The sequence below is a fragment of the Dermochelys coriacea genome, chromosome 7 (assembly GCF_009764565.3).
Source record: "Dermochelys coriacea isolate rDerCor1 chromosome 7, rDerCor1.pri.v4, whole genome shotgun sequence".
Lineage (NCBI taxonomy): Eukaryota > Metazoa > Chordata > Testudines > Dermochelyidae > Dermochelys > Dermochelys coriacea.
Genome location: NC_050074.1, coordinates 31,301,781 through 31,325,987, shown reverse-complemented (window position 1 = coordinate 31,325,987; position 24,207 = coordinate 31,301,781). Strand labels below are relative to the sequence as shown.

The 24,207-nt window shown below is 45.0% G+C and overlaps 2 protein-coding genes across 5 annotated transcripts in view; one reads left to right on the top strand and one right to left on the bottom strand.

The window, feature by feature from the left end:
* Window positions 1-13,335, top strand: part of FLRT1 (fibronectin leucine rich transmembrane protein 1) — an 86,252-nt gene extending 72,917 nt beyond the window's left edge. Inside the window, exon 4 of the mRNA XM_038409417.2 lies at window positions 9,312-13,335. Coding sequence (XP_038265345.1) covers window positions 9,359-11,344 — 1,986 coding nt within the window. The 5' untranslated portion in view covers window positions 9,312-9,358 and the 3' untranslated portion in view covers window positions 11,345-13,335. The remainder of the gene's footprint in view (window positions 1-9,311) is intronic.
* The window catches only part of MACROD1 (mono-ADP ribosylhydrolase 1), a 185,308-nt gene that overhangs the window by 130,471 nt on the left and 30,630 nt on the right, over window positions 1-24,207 (bottom strand). The window lies entirely within an intron of this gene.

Sequence of the window (24,207 nt, the reverse complement as noted above, 5' to 3'; positions counted from 1 at the left end):
AGAGGCATTTGCATACCTGTCTGCAATTACAGCCAAGATAAGGCTCGATGCATAATGCATGCAGCATGAAATTGGCAAAATAATTAACTCTAGGATTGTTTTTTTTTTCCCTTAAGAAGCGGGCACATTACAAGTTCTATAAAAAGACACCTAGAGATAAACATCAGACAGAATCTCAGCTAAATCAGTTTGTCCTGCTCCGAGGTGACTCTTTGCTTTGCACCGTGATAGCATCTTGGTAACGAAAGAACAACTCATTTATAAAACTTCCCATCTGCTTGCAGTTTAAAGAGGATCAGGTTGGGTTGGATTTGGATGGGGAACTTTTAAGAAGTACCTACAGGAGTGGCAGTTCAGTGTCAGGTGTATAAATGGGGGAGGTATTTATAAGGAGGTGATATTTAGTGCATAGCACACTAGACTGGGATGCAGGACACCTGGGTTCTATTTCTGGCTCTGCCATTGCCCTCCTTCATGACCATGGGCAAGTCATGGTCTCTGTCTGTGCCTCAGTTTCCCCATCTGTAAAATGGAGACAATGATAGTACCAGAGACCAGGATAAGACCTTCATTGGGTGGGGGGAGATTACCCCACATGAGCCCACTGCTGGATTCTGACCCTTCCTGTGAATCATCTGGTACCAGCCACTCCAAGAAATAGGAAACTGGATTAGATGGACCTTGACTCTGATCCAGTCTGGCAAATCCAATTCCGGTATTTACACTTTCAAAAGGAGGTTGAAAAATTTGAAAGGATCCAGAGAAGAAGCACAAGAAGGATACAAAGTCTGGAGAACCTGCCTTAAAGTGGGATACTTGCAGAGATCAATCAATCTAGTTAGCTAATCAAAGAGCAGGTTAGGTGGTGACTTGATCTCAGCCTATAAGAAAGTTTACAATATGGAGATTTCTGAGAACAGAGGGCTCTTGAATCCTCTTTCTAATCCTGGTGCCCACAATTCAGGAAGGATGATGATAAATTGGAGAGAGCAATAATGATTAAAGGACTGGAAAACATGCCTTATAGTGACAGGTTTCAGAGTAGCAGCCGTGTTAGTCTGTATTCACAAAAAGAAAAGGAGTACTTGTGGCACCTTAGAGACTAACAAATTTATTTGAGCATAAGCTTTTGTGAGCTACAGCTCACTTCATCGGATGTGAGCTGTAGCTCACAAAAGCTTATGCTCAAATACATTTGTTAGTCTCTAAGGTGCCACAAGTACTCCTTTTCTTTATGCCTTATAGTGAGAGCCTCCAGCAAACCAAAGGTTAAGGAGTGGCTTGATCACAGTTTATAAATATCTACAGGGAATACAGAAATTGGGCTCTGCAATCCAGCAGATGCAGATCTAACATGATCCAATGGCTGGAAGTTGAAACTAGACAAATTCAGATCAGAAATAAGGTGTAACTTTTTTAGCCTCACTCAAAGACTCTCTAAGTGATAGAGAATCCACCCTTTCTCTGGATCAGCTCTTCCAATAGTTAATCCCCCTCCCCTTATTTCTAGTGTTAATTTGTCTAGCTTCACCTCATGGTCATTGGGTCTCCTGCCTTTGTGTGATGGACTGAAGAGCCCTCTGCTTTATAAATCTTTTCCCCAAGGAGGTACTTCTAGACCATGGTCAAGTCACCTCTTAACCTTCTCTTGGAAAAACTAACAGAGTTATCATCTTAAGTCTCTGACTCTAAGGCAGGTTTTCCAGACCTTGAATCATTCTCATAGCAATTTTCTAAACCCTTTCCAGTTTGTCAACATCCCTTTTGAAATATGAACACCAGAACTGGACACGGTATCCCAGTAATGGTCTCATCAATGCCGTGTAGAGAGGTAATACTACCTCCAGACTCCTACATGATATTTCCCTGTTATATGTCCAAGGATCATGTTCACCCTCATAAACTACAGAATCCCACCAAGAGATCATGTTCAATTGGTTAGGCAGGAGGTCAGATTAGAATAATGGTCCTTTACTGGCCTTAAAATCTAGCAAAGCAGGTAACTCTGAGCCTAACCTCCCAGAATGGAGTTAAGGGGCATTGTGTAGAGTTGGTCAGAAATTTTCCAATGGAACAGTCTTCTGTCAGAAAAAGCCAATTCAATGAAATCAAAATGTTTCACGGGAATGTCTTGATTTCATCAATGTTTTCAACAAAAAATTATCAAACTATTTTGTTCAACTTTATCATATTTACTATTATGTTATGTACAATATATAATCGTTTTCCAGGCCTCAAATCATTCCTACAGCAATTTTCAGAAGCTTTTCCAATTTGTCCACACTCTCTTTTGAAGAGTGGACACCAGTACTGGTCACAGTACCCAATATAATAGTAGAAGCAGTGGAACAGGTTATCTAGGGAGGTTGTGGGATCCCTGTCATTGGAGGTTTTTAAGAACAGGTTGAATAAACACTTGTCAGGGATGGTCTAAGTATACTTGGTCCTGCCTTAGCATGAAGGGGACCTCTTGAGGTCCCTTCCAACCTTATATTTCTATGATTCTATATTACAATATAAAAATCGAAGTGACAAACTTGAAATAAAGTGCTTCAAAAATGCCATTTCTATATTTCCAAATCAAAATTGTTCAGAATTTTCACTTCACAAGAAATTTAAAAATTTCTAAGTCAGGACCAAAGGAAATTCCAAAGTGTCAGAAATGTCTGCAGAACAGAAATCCCAAATTCTGACCACTGTCCAACTGGATAAAATCACATCCTTATTATTTGTACTAACTAAATCCATGGCACTTTTCCTGAGTTGAGGGTGTAAAGTCCTAAGCAAATGACACTCAAGGTAGCTGTACTCGGTCCTTGGGGATGTAGGGGGAGAGGAAATAAGATTTGAAAGTGCTTTTCAAATATTAAACCAATGAAGTTTAACCATCCACATGAGGGTGTCATAATCATCACCCCCATTTTACAGCCTGGGGAATATGAGCTGAAAAGAGGTGGTAGGGGCTCAAGGGAATGCAACTAGGAATGGAACCTGGGTGTCCTGACTTCCAGGCCCCTGCTCTAACCACTAGACCCCACTCCCTTCCCAGAGCTGGGGACAGAACCCAGGAGTAAGCAGCACTGTGTATGTGTGTTTGTGTGGGGGCTGTTTTAAATACATTTCTCCTTTTAAAGAACCACTGAAACAAACAGACAAAAGCTCAGATTCCACACGCAACTCCTCCTCCCAATTAATCCCTGCAGAATGACTAAATGGAACCACATTTCCTCCAGGGAACCTTCCTCCACACCCAGTGTTAGGTGGGGGAGATCTGAGTAGCTTTTAGCAGCATTGCACACACACCCCCGACAGGTGCTCCCCAGTCCACTCGCTTCCCACTATGAAATACTCACCAGCACCACCTCCCACTCTCCTCCACCTCCTTCATCTCTCCCCCCCTTCTTTTGACTTGGCCTTTGCAAAAGGCACACATGAGACAGGCAGTTATGTCTTGTCACTTCTGTTCTGCTGTCTGCATGGATGCAGATGGGCCCCAGAGGGATAAACTGCGGAGCAAGGAGCTGAGCTTTGGGGGCAACTGAGTTTAAAGTATTGAAGTCACAGCAATGCTAACAGATCCCTTCAAACTCCCATTGGCTGGTGCGTACAACTGGTGGAATCTTGCATTCAGGGATGGAATAAAGCACCAGATTTTTATATTCCTCCACCCTGAAAAGAGTTCTCAACTTAGGGTCCGCAGACACTGTCTAAGGGGTCCACGAAAGGCTCTCATTACCATAGAACAGTGATTTTCAACCTGGAGTCCCCAGACTTTGTTTAAAGATTTCCAAAGGGTCCACAGCTCCAGCTGAAAAAATTTAGGGGTCTGCAAATGAAAAAAAGGTTGAGAACCACTGGATTAAGGCACCTGATTTGTAGCATCCTCCCACCCCCCAAGCCCACTTGCTTCAAAATAACCTATGGCCAAAACAGAAATGCCACCACTGCAAAGGAACAGATAGCATCTCCCACGATGCTAAGGCCCTCATACCAATAAGTAGCCATAAGCAAGGCTGGAAGTTTGGGCAAGGGGCCTGCAATGGAAGTGAATGGATTGTTCTAAATGCAGTGGGGGCAGAGTCCCAGGTGGTGTAAATCACCGGCATTCCACTGAAGTCAATGGGGCCAGATTCCCAGCTGCTATAAACTGCAGGCTGGCTTGGGAATTTATTACTCCTCCCTGGCTGGCTGACGCTGTCTGCAGAGCAATGCAGGAGCGTTGCCTGATGGAACGTCAAGATGCATGGGCAGATTTTAATGTTTAAACGCATTTCCTCAGGCAAAGAAGTCTTGGCAAGCTGCAGGGTGGATTTAGCAGCAGTATGAATTATTAGGCAGGTTAAAGACTCCTGCAGGAATTCAAATGGTTTATTTTGGTGGGTGTCATGGTAAAGCTCAGCTGCTCAGAAGCATCACTCTGCATCATGGGGCTACACTTCCATCAGCCTTCACCCCCAACTCTTGGCAGCCAATGCAAGCTTTTCCAACGGGATTTTGTTGGCCCAGTTTGAGATGCCTTAAAAGGGTCTGATTTTCACAGCCCTTTGTTCAAATCAGCCTCCTCTTGAGGTGATTGGGTTAGCCCCCAACCCTTATTCCCAGCAGGAATAAGATTAGCACCCAGGTCTCCTGACTTGCACTTTCAGTCCTTAGTGCCCTTGTCACTAGTCCACACTGCCTCCATATGGAACCTTGGCTAACTATGCTAGGCAGGCAGTGCTGCCTAGTGGATAGGGCATTGCACGCAGACTCAGGAAACTTGTGTTCAATACCTGGCTCTGCCACTGGCCTGCTGGCTGACCCTGGGCAAGTCACCTCACTGCCTCAGTTTCCCCATTTGTAAGAAGGGGATAATGATCCTGACCTCCTGTGTAAAGTGCTCGGAGTTCTACTGTTGAAAGATGCAATACCAGAGCTAGGGGCTATTAGTAACTCAGTATGTGGTGTCAGTGACAGTTAGGCTGAATTCATTGCCACAAGAAACTGCTGACTTTAGCGAGATTTCAAAAGGAGAATTAGACTGGCAAACTCTTCCAAGTTTAGAACTGGGCTAAGTGCCATTCTTAGGAGCCTAAATCCCCACCCAGGTCTTCTATATCTCAGGCTTGCACACTTACCCCTGCACCATCCTTCCCTTGCAGTTTGCAGCTTCTTTACACTTATTCTGCATGGCAAAAGCTTTGCACAAAACCAGAGCTAGCTGCGATCAGGCCCAAGAAACCGTTTGACTCACTGATCGGCGAGAGTATTAATAAAGCATCTTTAACTATTTGAGGAACTTTTATGGTCCCATCAGGTGGATGAACAATGGATTTTTCAGTTCATTGGCAGTTTTGAAAAGTAAAAAACAAAAATCATTTCTTGTCAGATCAAAAATTTAAAAAGTTAAATTGTCAGTGAATTGGAAAGTCAGGGGGGAAAATTGTTTCAGGTTGAACAAAATACTTCGTTTTGACAAAATCAAAGCATGCTATTTTGAATTTGAACCTTTTTAAACCTTTTTGAACTTTAAAAAATGAAATTAAAAGAAATTTTCAGGCTGACATATCAAAATCTTTCCTGATGAAAATGTCAAAACTGTTTTGATTTTTTCAGAATTTTTTTAAAGTTTCTTTCTGAAACAAAAAAAAAATGTGTGAAATCAACAAATTCATTTTTGATGGGGCCCATGCAACACAGTATTCCTGCACCATCCTTGCTGCTCCAGATTAGACCAATGGGCCAATCTATCCCGCACTTCCTTAGGTCAGACCAGTGGTCCATCCAACCCATTCGTTGCAGTTGAGACCTAACTATGTAAGGCACCCAATCTCGCTCTCTATTACCATAATACCTGAGCACCTCACAATCTTTTAATGTATTTATCTTCTCAACCCCCCATAAGGTGGGGCAGTGCTATCCCCATTTTACAGGATGGGAAACTGAGGCACAGAGAAGCTTAGTGAGATGCTTCTGGTCCCCTAGGATATCTGTGGGAGAGCAGGAATTGAACCTGGGTCTCCCAAGTCCAATTCTATTGCCATAACCACTGCATTACTGTTTGTAAAGCTCACTGCAGGTTAGTTCTGATGTATTGTCTTTCACAAGAGGTTAAGAAAAATTGTTCAAAGCAATTTTAAGGGAGGAATAGGAAAAAATATCCACAGTTTGTCTTCAAAGAAGCAGCAGGGGCCAAAAGAGATTGGGAAATGAGACCCTTTATTTGGCAGTGAGAGATACTGAGCCATAAAGGATTTTATGTCTCATAATGGAGGAAATGGCCAAAACTAAGAGTGAGCCGGGGAAAAAGGAGACAGGGAAGAAAAAAAAGAAATGTAAAATTCATAGAGGAGCTGAATGCATAATGAACTCAAGCAAAGTGAGTGGTTCCTAGTGATTTAATGGGCACTGGCCCAGCAGGAGACCTCACTGGCTCAAATATTCCGTGTAAAGGCCTTGTAAAAAACTAACATTGGATGGGGTTTAACTCAGGTGAGGTGAAAGGGCCCCGGGTGAGTCCCTGTAAAGCATAACCTGCGGTAGAACTCACTGGCACTGTTCTCCACAGGCAGCCTTTCACCGCAGCCAAGCTGGGGGACAAAGTCACAGCCACAAGGAGGGGAGGTGAGGTGAGATTAGGGATAGATAGATAGATGGGAGTGTGTAGGGGGATGGATGGATAGGTGAGAGAGGTGTTTTTGGGAAGTGATGGGAGAGAAAGAGGTATCTATTGTTCAACTGCAATAGAAAGAAAGAAAGAAAGAAAGAAAGAAAGAAAGAAAGAAAGAAAGAAAGAAAGAAAGAAAGAAAGAAAGAAAGAAACCATCAGAGCTTTGGCCCTAGAGCAAAGCCCCTGTGTTAAGGTGCATTAAAACTGAAGCAGGGTGTGTGCCTATGAGTCTGAGTTATGGGAGGTGTTCCTGGAATAGGGATTATTCCCCTCCCCAGTGAAGACATCATCTAGGCCAACAGTCCCCAAAATTCACTTCGTGCCCCCCTTACTTCTAGGAGAGCGAACCCTACAGTTTGGGGACCTCTAATCTAGGCACATCCCTCCCATTGCTTTACCACCATGCAATCCTCTGTCCCCATCTACTCCACTGCATCCCTTTCCCAGCTACACAGGGATCCAGGCAAATAAAACCTACCCATAAAACCAAGCGATTTACTGCACTTAATTTGATAGGCTACATAAACCATGAAATATAAACAACAGGACATAAAAGAGCAGCCAAAGAGGTGGCCTTGCAACAAAGTGCCCTGTGGCCTGGACGCTCTCTCCTCTGCAAAGATCTGTTGCCGCGCAGTTGTGAAACTCAGAGGCTGGGTGCTAACACAGCAGGAAGGATGCTAAGGCAGGAATATGAGTGTCTGCAATAGAGGCAGGAAGCAGGAGCGCTCTGGTCCGTGACTCCATAAACTCCACCATTATCCATCATGCCACAGTGCAAGATACAATCTCAACTCTTACAATCCTGAGCCAACATAGCTATTGTGCAAAGTGGTAACAACCTAGGATCCACACACACATACAAGGTGACATGCAGCTGTTGTTACACAGCCTCAGAAATTCATCCATCTCTGCTTAACTTTAGTTCAACCAGAAATTATTCCAGGGCCATCCTGTGGTCTTTCACATTGGAGATCAGAATAGATTATCACAGGGGTCCTTTCTGACCTTAGAATCTATGAACTTTGGGACTTTGCACTTGAAGCTGGCTGCAGCCCCAGGCACACCTCAGAGAGAGCATGATCTAATGGCTAAGCCCTTACGAGGGGAATGAGAACACCTGAGTTCTATTCCCGGCTCAGAAAGTGGGGCAGGAACTGTCTATTACTTTGTGTGTGTACAGTGCCTAGCACAATAGAGGCCCAATCTTGGCTGTCCCTTAAGCGCTACTGTAATACACATGGTTAAAATTATAGTGGTTAGAGCAGCAGGGCTGGATGTCAGGACATCATGGTCCTAGTCCCAGCTCTGGAAGGAGAGTGGGGTCTATTGGTTGCAGCAGGATGTGCTGAATCCCTGGGTTCTAGTGTGGTCTAGTGGTTGAAGCAGGGGGATGAAAGTCCAGAAACCTGGATTCTATTCCTATCTCTCCCATTACCATAATGCCTAGGAGTCTCAGTCATGGGCAAGGACCCCATTGTGCTAGGCTCCCTGTATACATGCCTCCACACTAATGGCTATGCCGGTAACACTACGTCAGTAAAAAGTCATCCCACAATCCACATAATTATACTGAGACAAACACAGTGTGCACAGGAGGTCTCAGACTGCAAGATCTTTGGGGCAGAGGATGTCTCTCAGTATGTGTCTGTGCAGATCCCAGCACAATGGGACCGCGATCTCAAATGGGCTCTATGCAGTGCCAACACTATCAATTTGATCGACGGATCTATATCTATGCGCTACTGTAACACCACTAATAATGTGTAAATCTCAAATCCCCTGAAAGACACAAATCTGCAGTGCATTAGTTTCTTTCTGACATCCTTTACCGAGAGAAACGATGGGACGAGTGGGTGGCTGAGCAACAAGGAGAGACAAATGCATGCAGGTAGCGAGAATGTGCACACGTCTCTGTTATCTGCTTCTAATGTATGCAGTGTTGTGGCTATATCTCCGAGGCAGCTGGAAGCTGGCGTGTCAGCGTTGCCATTAGAAAGCTCTTATTAACATGGATTTATACGTCTTCTGCAGCAGGTTTTGCAGCCTGACATGCCGGGGGAAGATTTAGTGCTGGAAGCAAAGTGAGGTGGGGGGGTGCATTAATGGTGTTGGATTTTTTAATTGATAAAGGGATCTGCTTTTTGGGTTGTAAAAGGAAAAAAACCACCCCAGATTTCATCTGGACCATGGAGAAGTTTTGTTGGGATTTTTAGCTGAGTGATTTTATTTTTCAATCTTCAAAAATAGATGTACCTATCGGCTGACTGAGACTTTGTTGTGAGGTGGTGTGATCTATTGGTCAAGGCACTGGACTAGGACTCCAGACACTTGGATTCTGTTCCTGGCTCTGCCACTGACTTAATGAGTGACCTTGGGCAAGTCACTGCCTCTCTGTTTCCTTCACAACTCTTTGTCTGTTAGAGTCTAAGGTCTTCAGGCACTGCCTTTTGCTGTGTGTCTGTGAAGAGCCAGCATATCAGGGCCCTGATATTGGTGGGGGTCTATGCAGTACTTGACCTGATAGATCCATCGATCGATTATTGACAGAACACCCAGTGCTCAGCCCCCATTCCCATGTTGCAGGCCTACCCCATCTCTAATCCCCCATGTAGCTCCACCTCCATAATTCAGGCTCCTCCCATTTCTCTCCCCTCTACAGGTCCCAAAGGTGTAACCCAGGGTCCACTCCCCACCACCCCCGGCACAATGACAACAGCATCCACGGTGACCTCCACGGTGGTGACCACAGCATCAGCCATGGACCTGCGTGACTGGCTCTTGCTGTGCTATGGCCTGGTGGCCTTCCTGAGCGAGGTGATGGCCAGTGATACCTCCTGCCCCTCGGTGTGCCGCTGCGACAACGGCTTCATCTACTGCAATGACCGTGGACTGACTTCCATCCCAACCAACATCCCCGACGATGCCACCACCCTGTACCTACAGAACAACCAGATCAACAACGCTGGTATCCCTTCCAATCTCAAGTCCAAACTCAACGTCCAGGTGATCTATCTCTATGAGAACGACCTGGACGAGTTCCCCGTCAACCTGCCACGCTCGCTGCGGGAGCTGCACCTCCAGGACAACAATGTGCGCACCATCGCTCGCGACTCCCTGGCCCGCATCCCCCTGCTGGAGAAGCTTCACCTGGATGACAACTCTGTCTCTACTGTCAGCATTGAGGACGACGCCTTTGCTGACAGCTCCCGTCTCAAGCTGCTCTTCCTATCCCGCAACCACCTCAGCAGCATCCCATCTGGCCTGCCTCGCACTTTGGAGGAGCTACGGCTGGATGATAACCGCATCTCCACCATCCCGCTGCACGCCTTCAAAGGGCTGAACAGCCTGCGGCGGTTGGTGCTGGATGGGAACCTGTTGGCCAACCAGCGCATCGCTGACGACACCTTCAGTCGGCTGCAGAACCTCAGCGAGCTGTCCCTGGTGCGCAACTCTCTGGCTGCCCCTCCGCTCAATCTGCCCAGCTCCCACTTGCAGAAGCTGTACCTCCAGGATAATGCCATCAGCCACATCCCCTACAACACCCTCTCCAAAATGAGGGAGCTCGAGAGGCTGGACTTGTCCAACAACAACCTTACCACTCTGCCCAAGGGCCTGTTGGATGACCTGGAGAGCCTGACCCAGCTGCTGCTCAGGAACAACCCTTGGTTCTGTGGTTGCAACCTCATGTGGCTGAGGGACTGGGTCAAGGCCCGGGCTTCAGTGGTCAACGTGAGGGGGCTGATGTGTCAAGGGCCGGATAAAGTGAGAGGCATGGCCATCAAGGACATCACCAACGAGATGGATGAGTGCTTTGAGGCGGGTGCACAGGGCAATGCAGTGGCAGCCAAGACCACCACCAGCCACGCAGCTGTCACCACACCTCAGGGCTCCCTCTTCACCCTCAAGGCCAAGCGACCTGGGATCCGCCTGCCAGACTCCAACATTGACTACCCCATGGCCACAGGGACTGGCACCAAGGCTTTGGTTCTCAGCGTCAAGCCACTGACGGCCGATAGCATCCAGATTACCTGGAAGTCCATGCTGCCTGCTGCTTCCTTCCGGCTCAGCTGGCTGCGTCTGGGTCACAGTCCAGCGGTAGGCTCCATCACCGAGACCCTGGTGCAAGGGGACAAGACCGAGTACTTGCTAACGGCTCTGGAGCCCAAGTCCACCTACATCATCTGCATGGTCACCATGGAGACAGGCAGCACCTATGTGGCAGATGAAACTCCGGTGTGCGCCAAAGCAGAGACAGCTGACACCTACAGCCCCACTACCACCCTCAACCGGGAGCAGAACGTCGATCCAATGGCTGGGCTGCCTCTGGCAGGGATCATTGGTGGGGCGGTGGCCTTAGTCTTCCTCTTCCTGGTCTTGGCAGCCATTTGCTGGTATGTCCACCGGACGGGCGAGCTGCTAACGCGGGAGAGGGCCTACAGCAGGGGCAGCCGGAAGAAAGACGACTACGTGGAATCGGGTACCAAGAAGGACAACTCCATCCTGGAGATCCGAGGTCCTGGGCTGCAGATGCTTCCCATCAACCAACACCGAGCCAAGGAGGAATACGTAATCCATACGATATTCCCATCCAATGGCACCAGTTTATACAAAAGCACCCATACCATTGGCTATGGCACAAACCGTGGATATAGAGACGGCGGCATCCCAGACATAGATTACACCTATACATGATGGAGAACCATCGCTCCCTCTCAACCCCCACGCTGCTGCCACCTGATGGCTTACAAATCGAGGAGAAACTATTTTCCCTCACAGAAACGGCTTGAGTGGTAGGCATTGGGGAGAAGGGAGGGAAAAACTATTTTGTAGAAAAACAAGGGGTGGTTAAAAATTTTAAAAAAAAGACATAATTTATATTTAATATTCCAGATTTCAAACGAACAACGCGTGCTCATGGATCATCATGGATCGAGGAGAAAAAGCTACCTGTTCATATCTTTCCTCTCATGTAAATCTATTTTCTTTTTCAGGAGTTAGGTTATAAAAGAAAAAAAAAATTCAACACACAACTGTCATTCCTGACTGCTGACCGTTGACGGTTCAGCCATCCCTGCTTCAGATAGGAGAGGAGGATTTTTCGCTCATTTTAATGGGATCTACTTCCAACCCTTTCCTGTTTTTATTCCCATAACTGGTTTCTTGGTTTTACTTTTTATGCCGCCTTTGTCGACTGTTTCGTTAAGAGCGAACGGATTTGGATTTCCCCCCTCTCCCAAAGCTGGGGGGGAAAATGGGAAACTATTCCATATTGCAGCATAGTTCATGGGTGCGGACAATTGATTTGGACCCCTGGGTTAACTCCAGACATTTCAACTAGAAACATTATCTAATTCAATTCATAGCTTTGTCCGTAGCAAAAAAAATTATATATATATATATATATATATATATACACACACACACACACACACACAAATTTCCTCATCATCATTTTCTTCCAGACAGCTCGAGTGATGGCTTCCAGGGGATAAGATGTGGGATGCTGATGTCCAAATGTATCTCAGGTTCCATTGGGTCACATATATTTGGGGGAAGAAGTTGATTTCGATTCAGATTCCAGCACAATAGGCTTCGGTGGAAGCTTCTGCTTTTTGGGCCAGGTGTTGGGAAGCAGGAATGCACAGGGGGCCCATGGTGCTAGGAAAAACCCTTTCTGGGTCACTGCTGGTTTGGGAGAATCCTACCGAGATGGTTAGAATTGCTCAAAACAAAGCCACAATGTTACTTTCTTTTTAAGAGCAGGACCAGGCAGGTTTGCTCAGGAAACCCCAAAGATATATAAGCAGCCCCAATTAACCCTCATCTATCTTCCTTGGAAAACCCAGCCTTGACTTTTAACTCTCTTCTCCTTTTATTAACATTCAAAGGTTTTAAAATTACACCCAGGTCTGAAATCAGGACAGGAGCGATTGGGTGCAATTCCATGGGCTTGGGCCTGAATGTTTTAGGAAATGTGTGTGATACCCAGCCTTGTGCAGAGAGAGGTCAAGTGCAAGGACCTGGTACTACACTCCAGCAGACCTGGGGATAGAATCCAGGCATCCTAACTCCCAGTGTCCCCCCCGCTCTAACCACTAGACTCCACTCCCTCAGGTGCACGGGCCTAGCCCTGGGCTGGAACACATGCATAAGGAATCCGCTGCAGTGCCACTGTGCTCCTGTGAGGCTGTATCTCAGAGCAGGGTTTGTGGAAGGTACATGGCGATGCCCTGGTGCTAACTACAGCATGTGGGCCTTTGTCACTAGCCGCTGAAGTATCAGATCTCAGAGGCTCATAAGGTCATCACAGACTGGACACGGGATTTAAAGTTGATGAAAGAGGCCTGGGGGAATCAGTGAGGGGGCTGTACTAGCCTAGGCATAAAAATTCACTTGCCCTCACCACTGCCTCCTCCCCCACACACAGATACAAATCATGCACACAGAGAAACACACATACAGAGCCAATCTCACACACACAGAGGGTCTGTCTGTCTCTCTTTCATAGAATCATAGCAATGTAGGGCTGGAAGGGACCTGGCAAGGTCAGCTAGTCCACCCCCCAACACTGAGGCAGAACCATCTAAGACAGGTGTTTGTCCAACCCATTCTGACATATCTCCAGTGATGGAGATTCCACAGCCTCCCTTGGAAGCCTGTTCCAGTGCTTAACTACTCTTCTTATTAGAAAGTTTTTCCTAATATCTAACCCAAATCTCCCTTGGAGCAGATTAAGCCCATGACTTCTTGTCCTACCTTCAGTGGACATGGAGAACAATTGATCCCCGTCCTCTTTATAACAGCCCTTTACATAGTGGAAGGCTATTATCAGGTCTCCCCTCAGACTTGTTTTCTCAAGACTAAACATGGCCATTTTTTTTTAACCTTTCCTCATAGGTCAGGTTTGCTAAACCTTTTATCATTTTTGTAGCTCTCCTCTGGACTCTGTCCAGTTTGTCCACATCTTCCTAAAGTTTGGCACCCAGAACTGGACACAGTTCTCCATCTGAGGCCTGACCAGTCCTAAGGAGAGTGTGACACTTACCTCCAGTGTCTTACCTATGACACAATGATATTAACCTTTTCTGCAACTGCATCATATAGTGGATTCATATTCAGTTTGTGATTCCCTATAATCCCCAGGTCCTTTTTGGCAGAACTACCACCTAGACAGTTTTTCCCCATTTTGTAGTTGTGCATTTCATTTTTCCCTCCTAAATGTAGTACGGCATACCGTTAAATTACTCTTTGAATTCAGTTCTTCAACCAGTTGTACCCATCTTAAAGTAATTTCATCTAGACCACATTTCCCTAGTTTGCTTATGAGTGTGTCATGTGGGACTGTGTCAAAAGCCCAGTATTAAGATCTATGTCTACCACTTCCCCCCTATCCACTAGGCTAGTAATCCAGTGAAAGAAGGAAATTAGGTTGGTTTGGCATGATATATTCTTGACAAATCCATGTTGGCTGTTACTTAGTACCCTATTATCCTCTAGGGGCTTACAAATTGGTGGTTTAATAATTTGTTATTATTTCATACATACACAAAGTTGAAAATCCTTGATTCTGGAGAATAGGAATAAATACAATTATCTGGCTGATTGGAGAGCTGGAAATAAATATCCCATTAGCAATACCTGTAAAAGGCGCTGTCTCCTTGCTGATGGCTCTGCCAGTGGCTTTCATCCTTTAATAGTTAAAACAATCCCACATAAAACACTTTTACCTGCTTATGACAAAACAATAGACGCTAAAACTAAACGAATTCTAGACCAGATAACCCACAAGGATACAGAATAAAACTCCCCTGTCTTCCAGCCCCAAGAGGGGGAAAATAATCCCAAGTAAGGGAAGTGGCTAAAAGATTTGATTCTGCATTGTCCTGTGTCTTGTTTTGTCACTTATTCCAGTGTAAAATGAGCTGCTGTTCTGATTTAGGTGCCATTTCACACCCATTTTGCATAGGCATAAAGGACAACACTTGGCCGTAGGGCAATGTGTCCTGCATTTAGACCCAATTCAGCAAAGCACTCGAGTACATGCTAGACAAGCCCCAATGCGTGCATTTTCATTAGGAAAAAAGGTGTGTTAGCTAACATGATTTAATATCCTAGTGAAGACAAAGCAGTCTGTAGTTTTAACATACATTAGTAGGTTGAAGTAAAAACTAGTGGAGAGCCCTGACCAAGATCAAGGCCACATCATCCTGTGCAATACACAGATACATAATGAAAGACAGCCCCTGCCCCAAAGAGCTTACATCTAAATAGACAAAGAGTGGGAGGGGAAATAGAGGCAGAGAGAGGGAAAGTGATTTGCCCAAGGTTGCCACTGACCTGCTGGGTAGAGGTGGGAACTGAACCAGGTGTCCTGAATCCTAATCCTTTGTGCCATCCATTAGAACACACTGCCTTCCTAGAAACGAGCTACTTTGGGTCACATATCAAAAATGGTTTAGTTAAACTGGAGCAAACTGTGTGAACTGTTTGAAACTGGTTTATATTGGTTTGACTTGTGCCTGTACAGCATTGTACGGGAAGATTGCACCAGTATAACCTAAGAGTGGATAGTCTTTCTTCAATCTGAACCTGGTTTATATCAATCCTGTATACAGCGTTGGCGAGACTGATACAGAAGTACTGGGTCCAGTACAGGAGGCCATATTTTTAAAGAGATATTAAAAAATTGGAGAGGGTGCAGAAAAGACCCACAAAAATGGTCCAAGGGCTGAAAAAAATGCCTGCCAGTGAGAGACTTCATAAGCTCAAACTGTTTAGCTTCTCAAAAAGATCAGGAGGTGACTTTGATTACTAGTAAGCATGTACATTCATGGGGAGAAAATCGCAGGCCCTAAAGGGCTCTTTAATCGAACAAAGGAAGGCAGAACAAGACCCAGTGTCTGGAAGTTAAAGTCAGACACATTCCAATTAGAAATAAGACACCAATCTTTCACAGTGCAAGTTATTAACCATTGGAACAAACTCCCAGGGGATGGGGTGGATTCTTCATCTCTTGGTGTCTCCAAATTCAGACTGGCTGCCTTGCTGGAAGATGCTTTAGCCAAACGACAAGTTACTGGGCTCAGTACAGGGGGAACTGGGTGAAATGTTATGGCCTGTGTTATGCAGGAGGTCAGACTAGATGATCTAATTGCCCCTTCTAGCATCAAATCAAAGGAGTACAGTCCACACACTTATCTATATCAGTTTAACATTAACATCTTTAGCTAAATCGGTACAACTTCTGTGGACAGCTAAGCTCTACATTTATCAATACAATCTAAATCAATATGAGCCAAGTTTAAACTGATATAAGGACATCTCCACAGACTTTTGCACTTATTTGTCTGAAGACCAGGTCTTACATCTTGCTTATAATCAAAATTGTGCTAATCTCATCTTATCTACAACCAGAGTGGCAACAATTATTACTATTTATTATTTGTATTATCGGAGCCCCTTTCATGGACCAGGACCACAATGTGCCAGAAGCTGTACAAACACAGAAAAAGACACAACTCCCTGCTTCAAAGAGCTTACAATCTAAAAAAGAAAAGGAGTACTTGTGGCACCTTAGAGACTAACAAATTTATTTGAGCATAAGCTTTCGTGCTCACGAAAGCTTATGCTCAAATAAATTTGTTAGTCTCTAAGGTGCCACAAGTACTCCTTTTCTCTTTGCGAATACAGACTAACACGGCTGCTACTCTGAAACCTTACAATCTAAGTGTAAGATAAGAAACCCAGATACAGATAGAGCTATAGAGAGTATGGTGATTTTAATCTGAGTTAGTAACAATCCCTAGCATTTATATAACCTTTTTCATCAGTAGATCTCAAGGGCTTTACCAAGGATAAATAGCATTATCCCCATTTTAGAGGTGGGAAACTGAGGTACAAAGGGGGGAAAATGACTTGCCTAAGGTCACACAGCAGGCCAGTGGCAAACGAAGGAATAGATGCATGGTCTCCTGAATCCCAGTGCAGTGTTCTATCCATAAGACCACATTGTGTGTCCAAATGCAAGCATTCGAAAATCAGAAGGTTTTTTTTTAACAAAAGGAACCTGTGGGGTTCCTTTTATTAGTCTTCCAGATGTCACGTTCTTCTCTATAACCAGGAGAGCTGGAGACTATTTTTTAACAAGAGCTGGCAGTCATGAGAATCCAGGAGCGCAATCTGCATTATAGACAAACCCCCAGATCTGCCCTTGTGCTCACATCTGCTTTTACACTTCACCCCTTGCAAACTGCAACTGCAATTCCAGAAAAGCTTGGCTCTGATGTTCCTTGGAAAATACAGCTTCTCCAGCTGATTATGCCACTGGTCTATCCCAATGAAATTTATGCAGCTAATTAGCCACTTGCCAGAACAACCGAGGGATAGGATGGAGAGATATTTATTTACAAAGTTCAAAAGAAAGTCATTTTAAAGTGGAGAAAGTCTTATTGCTCTTCCTTTCCATTCACAACCATGGCAAGATAAAAGACGACAAAAGAAAGGCATACAGCGGAGCTTATATTTATATTATTAACACTGCATGAAAGGATCCAGCCCTCAGTTCCGGCATTCCACCTCCCACGAAGTGTAATTTTATTAAGTGTTTAACTCTACACACAGCACTTAACAAATGGAGCTAATTTGAACTGGCGCTCCAAGAGGACACATTTAGCACAATGCAAACCTGATGCTCATTAATTCAGGTGATTCGAGCATGTTTCGCTATGTCTTTCCTTTCTGCGCACCTGGAGTTTACAGTAACAATTTACAGCTCAGCTTGCAAAGCTGCCATAATTTAAGACAGAGCCATTTAAACGGGTAAAAAAATGTTTTAAAATGCAAATGATTTGCCTTTATTTATTTATTTAGTTATTTGTTGCCAAAAAATTCAGCTGCTAACTCATTAGCTGAAACTAAGCACTTAAAGGTGACATCGAATATGGATTTTTTTTATGTCTGCCAAGGGTTGGCTTCTTCTGCAAGAAGTGTCAGTAATCTCAACTCTTGGGGGCCTAGGCTGACCAGATGTCCCAATTTTGTAGGGACAGTCTCAATATTGGGGGCTTTGTCTTATACAGGCACTTATTACCGCCCACCCCCATCTTGATTTTTCACACTTGCTATCTGGTCATCCTGCAGGGGCCCAATCCTGCAAATGCCATGTGAAAAGTAGGCATGAGACCAACCAGAACATTTCATGCTCACTTTGCACCAGTGTGAACGAACGAGAGTCAAGCCCTGTAGCTTCCACCATCAACATTTGATCCAGGTGGAATCTTGAGCCTAAAGACAAGCACAAAAATTTTCCGAGGAAGCAGTCTCATCCACAGACTGTCTGTGTACCTTACAATCTAGCCTCACCACTAGACATCACTCCCCCAACGCACACATTGAGCTATCTGTTCAACTCACTTATGACATCCAGCTTGATAGCTGCCTAGGGCTTTTACTTGGAGTAACAGCAGACACCGTTCTTTGAATAGCACATAATTGTTTGGCCTGAATTCTCCACTGGCTTCTTAAATTTTCTTCTTGTTCCCTTTCATTTTTGCAGGGCCTGGTTTTTGAAATCCCAGAATCTGGACCAATTTATCTCATTCCTCCCTCATCCCTGGGAGTTTAAAGAGACATGGGATAAAATTTTCAAATGTGCATAAGTGATTTAGGAGCCAAAGATCCATCTTTAAAAGTGACGTAGGCAATATGGAGCCTAAGGTTCATTGAAAGTCAACAGGATTTAGGCTCCAAAGGTATTTAGCAAACCTGATCAAAAATGTTCATACAAAACAGTTTTCCATCAGAAAATGCTGACTGGATTAAATCAGAATTTTTTTGCTGGATTTCATCAGCATTTTTGAAGGAAATTATCCAAACTGTTTTGTTTCTAAAAAGGAGGAAGGCTTGGTTTTGATGCTGCATTTTTATATTCTAGTATCATATTGTCTAATAGTCTAAATGAGACATTTTGACCCTTATTGAAACAAAATAATTTTGAATTGTTCACAGAATGGAAATTCCATTTTTTGGTCAGCTCTAGTATTTAAGCACTAAAAGATGCAGACGGGTGCCTACTAGGATTTTTAAATGTGCCTAAATGAGCTAGGTGCCTAAATCCCATTGCCTTTCACTGGGAGTTAGGTGCCTAACCTGCTTAAGGGCTTTTGAAAATCTCACTAGGCATCTACTTGCATCTCTAGATGCCAAAATATCTTGGTAAATCTGGCCCTAAGTCACTTTTACAAATGGGTCTTGAGCTCGTAGGTCACTTAGGTGTTTTTTTAATAGAGGTCCCTTACTAAAGCTTTTCTCCTCCCTTAGAATAAGCTTAGCTACTTTATTCTTTTTGCGGCAGATATCTGGGCATGATCTATTGATTAGGGTTGGGGGGATGGGACTGGGAGCCAAGACTCCTGAGTTCTACTCCCTGCTCTGTTGCTGACTCACTCCATGATGTTGGGCAAGCCACATACCCTCTGTGTGCCCCAGTTTCCCCCAAGAGTAAAACAGGGATTGTGAGACTAAATTACCTAATGCTTGTAAATTGCTTCTTGCTGGGAAGTGCTACAGAAGTGCACAGTATCATTATTTTTAATAAGTTGTGGGAACAGAGTTGTTTGTGCTCTTTGACATTCAAAGCAAAGACAATCTGGTGGAATGGTGGCCCATTTTCACCTCAGTCAGCGAGATGAGATTGAAGGCCAGCACTCTGGATCTATCTCATTTCATCTGTTTGTGACACGGTGTTCCCAAACAGTTTAAAATACATCCCGGACATAGGAATCAAAAGACTAAATCAGACCCATGCGCCATGTAGCCCAGTATCATGGCCAGATTCTTCAGAAGTATGCTTGCATTAGGCAGATGTGGGATAATCTACCCTCTACAATCCCTAATAGAGATCGGTTTAAGCCCTTAAGCATGAGTTTTAATATCCCTTCTAATGCTCATTTTGTTGGCATTAACTATTCTAACTCTGGATATTCTTGTTATCCAAACGTCCAATCCCTCTTTGAATCTTTCAAAGGTTCAAATCATCAGACCTGATGTTTTAAAAAATGAGGCTTTAGGGTGAGAGTCACCCTTTCAACTAATTAATTCAAGCAAGCACCACAAGCCCTGTTTTGATGGTCATATAGATGAGTTAATAGAAATACCCTTGGCCCTGATCTGGGTGCCATCAGTTTGACAGCAATGTAACCCCCAGTTTGAAACTGATGTGAATCCCAGAATTTGACACCAGTGTGACTCATCTTGAAATGATGTCACTCCCAACTTGAAACCGAGATAACTCCCAGTTCGACACTGGTGGGACTCGCTGACTGCAGTGGAAATTATTCCTGATTTACACTGGTGAAACGCTGATCAGAATCAGGGCCCTTATGCTCGCAATCAGTGATGCAGCCTTTACAAACAATTCCTTGTCAAGGAATATTAGTCCCCTTCTCATTCTCACTTTGATGGACAGAAACTTTGGAAGAGGAGACATTCATTTTTGTTTCTTAAGATTGTTGTTATGAGATCATGAGATACTGGTTTGGTTCTTTGTTGACTTGAATCTTCTGCACTCATTTCCACCAGTGCAAAGTGGGAATGTAAATATTACCCATTCTAATTAGGTAGCACTTTGTGTGACATTCAGGGAGACAAGAAACAGGGCCCATTTCATTTTGACTTCAAGGGCAGTTTTGCCTAAGTAAATTCCACAAGCTTTGTCCCTGGCTGTGCTGTAGTCTGTATGGGGGCTGGTATCAAAACCGGTGGCATCAGAACATGGTTAGCAGGGCACCTGGCTTTTTGGCACCGCAGTTACAATTCCAGGGAGGGCTGGATCAATTTTCATACATGGCTAGTTAACAAAGAACAGGATTGTCTTTAAGGCTGGGGAATGCAAGGCAGAAACAAATGTATCTAAAGAGGCCTAGGAGTTCCAGCTCCTATTTGGCCTCCGTTTAAATACATCAGTATCCATTGTAGAATTTACAATACACTGTAACCTCTGCATAATGCTACTCTTACTGCTGGGGGCACTATCTAAACAGCATGCTCTCCCCCTATCATTCTTAGTCTTCGAAACCTTATTTTCACTGGTTGTTGCAAGAAAAGCTATGACAGGACTAGAACCTTTGGAGCTGTGAACTCCAAGCAGTTGGTTGAAGTAATAAAGTGGGAGTGAGGTAAAGGTCAGCGATAAAGGGGGCAGAGTTGAGGTTTGGTAGTGGGAGTGAGGTATACATTAATACACCTCTATCCAACCCCAAACACTCCCTCTATCTTCTATCCATCCCCAAACACACCCCTCTCTATCTATCTATCCAGCCCCCATCCACCCTTCTATCCATCTACCTATCTGCATACACATCTTTATATTGATCTCTGCATTCACCCATCCCTCCCTCTTTCTCCACACACATTTCCTGGGTTTGGAGGTTTACATTTGCATGTTCTTAACATAAGTTTAGCCACTTTGCACATTCTGGAAAGGCAAATGGCAGCAGCAGGCAACCGTAAGTCTGCCTTAACCAAGTTTTGGGGTAGTTAATAGACAGGGAAAGTATTGCATAAAGCAAGAAGCATGGCTAGTATTGTAGCTGTCATCTTCATGGCTGTTAATTGACATGCAAACCAATCATCCCAAGGAGCAGCTCAATTTCCATTCCCCCACATAATCCAGATCAGAGTTGGACTGGTGCTCAGCCCAACGGACATTCAGCAGCTCAACACAGCTGCAAAGGAAGTCAGCCCCTCGCAGAGCATCGTTAAAAGATTCAGTTCAGCTCCCTGCAAACTGGATCTCGCATAGCATCATCAGACAGACTCAGTTCTGCAAGGGATCCGTTGGACCTCGAACAGCACCATCAAACAGAATCAGTTCAGCATTATGTTCAAATTCTGTATATTCACATCAGCAGGACCACAATCCCCCCACTCGTCCATCCCTTTTCTTCTTCCGTGCATCTGCTGAGCCATGCGCAGACGGAGGCCAGCCTGGTTATCCCATCTCCTCGCCACCCAAAATAAGGGTTCTTTTCCGAGAAACCAAAGTGCATTCATTGCGCGCCCTTTGGCCTCTTTCCTTTAGGTGCCTTGAAATTTTCAACGTCTGAGATGAATGTGTTCCTTTGTCCCCCCCTTTTTTTTCATATAAAAATAAAAAACAAATGGACAAAAAAAAGTACAAGTTTAAAAGAAAAAAATTCTTTCCTTGTCCTTTCTTGAAATAAAATAGAAAGATTTAACTTTTATGGTGGTTTGAGTCATTCTCTCTTTGCCTGCGGGGGTGGTGCTGGGTGTGAAACTGCAAAATTAAAACAAAGGCACTGTCGTATAGAGGAATAAAAATGGATTGCTGCTAGGCTAGGCTTGGAGAGTGAGTTGGAAGAGGGCTACCAAGGGACTTATATGTTGTTTTTTCTCCCCAAATTACTGCACAGTGATCCTGGGAACAGGTAAGCATTTCCATCCCCAAGGCCAGAGCGATGTTAGTGTATAATTATTAAGGCAGCTCCTACAACCAACCTCTATCTATCCATCCATCCGTCTCCCTATATACTCTTCTATCTATTCATCCATCTCTGTACATATTTTTCTCTATCCACATATTATCCTTCTATCCATCTCCATAAACACCCCTCTATCTATCGCTCTACACAGCACTCCATCTATCCGTCTAGCCATCCTTCCATTTATCCATCCCCAGTCATATCTATTTGTCTATCTATGGCCACCCCTACCTCTCTGGATGCCAGGCAAAAAAACTCCAGGGCCTGTAGCAGGAGGACAGGCATTGGCCATGATGTAATGGGGGATGTGAAGGGAAGGGATGTGAGGGGAAGGGCATTAGGCCGTGGTGTGAAGGGGAATGTGAGAGGAAGGTCTAATGCCCTTCCCCTCTCATCCCCCTCACACCATGGCCTAATGCCCTTCCCCTCACATCACCCCTCACACCATGGCCTAAGGACCTTCCCCTTACATCCGCTCTTCACACAATGGCTTAAGGCTCTTCCCCTCACATCCCCCCTCACACCATGATAGGGGAAGGTCATTAGGCCATGGTGTGAGGAGGATGAGAGGGGAAGGTCATTAGGCCATGGTGTGAGGGAGATGTAAGGGGAAGGTCATTAGGCCATGGTGTGAGGGAGGTGTAAGGGGAAGGTCATTAGGCCATGGTGTGAGGGAGATGTAAGGGGAAGGTCATTAGGCCATGATGTGAGGGGGATGTGAGGGGAAGGGCATTAGACCATGGTGTGAGGGGGATGAGAGGGGAAGGTCATTAGGCCATGGTGTGAGGGGGATGTGAGGGGAAGGTCGTTAGACCATGGTGTGAGGGGGATGAGAGGGGAAGGGCTTTAGGCAGAGACCCAACTCCCAACAAATTCTCCATGGTTTCCTCACATACACGAAACTTCCTGTCCACCTCTCATTGCTCAGAGGGCAGAATGGGGAGTTCCAGGCATAGAGGAAGGGAAAAACACAATAAGGATTCAGCCTCTGAAGCTTTTCCGCCTGACATGGAGACATGGCTGGCTGGCTAGCAGGTGCAGAGATTTCTTTAACTGAAATGACAGGGATATCTTCCCCGACTTATCCTGCGAGATTGGAGGCAGAGATGAAGGTTGGAGGCTCATCCCGCTAGTCATGTGGAGTGGAGGCAGAGATGAAGAGCTGGGATTTACAGACTGCGTTTGTTTGTTCTGTAGATGTCATGAGTGCTAGGAACCGACTCCTCCTCTACCCCACCCCACCCCACCCCACCCCCAACTTGGCACTCCGCTATGTTCCCCCCATCCTCAATCTACCTTTCAAATGCCTCAGAGAAAATTATTTGCTGTAAGGAATAATAATGGTTTTTGCTATATTTAACCTAAAATCCAAGTTCATTGCTTCCGCATTAGACCTGATTTCATGTCTAGTTACAGGTTAATGGATATTTCCTCCTTACGGCGTTGCGCGGGAATGCCATTTCTCAGCTCGGGAACACGCTTCAGTGGCAGCTTTTGTGCATCAAAAGCAGGCTGGGGCTTAAAGGGGAAATGATCACAGCTGCAGAGACACTCCAGTGATCTGTAAGGTAACACTGTGCCCTAGTCCAACCACAAGCTATCAGGCTCCATGCAAGAATGGCTGGGTGGCTTTCTCTGGCCTGTGCTTATGCAGTAGATCATAATGATCCCCTCTGGCTTTAAAATCTGTTACCTCAGCCATCAGCGCACACATTTTAGGAGCGGCTACATTCACTGGGCCAGCTCTCCAGCTGGTGTAAATCAGCATCACTCCATTGGAGTCAATGGGCTGCTCCTGGTTAGGGGTGATGACAGCAAATAATTTTTTCACCCTCACCAGCAAAATGCCTACGGCCAGTCCTGCATGTCCCCTCCCCATATTCCCCCATGGTACCTGGCGAAAGAAATGTAGGCAATAAGATGACACCAGGATTAAAGGGACAGACTCAGAGGGCGCACAAGAAAAAGCTGTCGAGAAAGATGTGATGAGTCCTTCATTATAAGCAACTTCCTGAAGGGCCAAGGTCACTCCATTGTGGACTCTGCTATGTACCT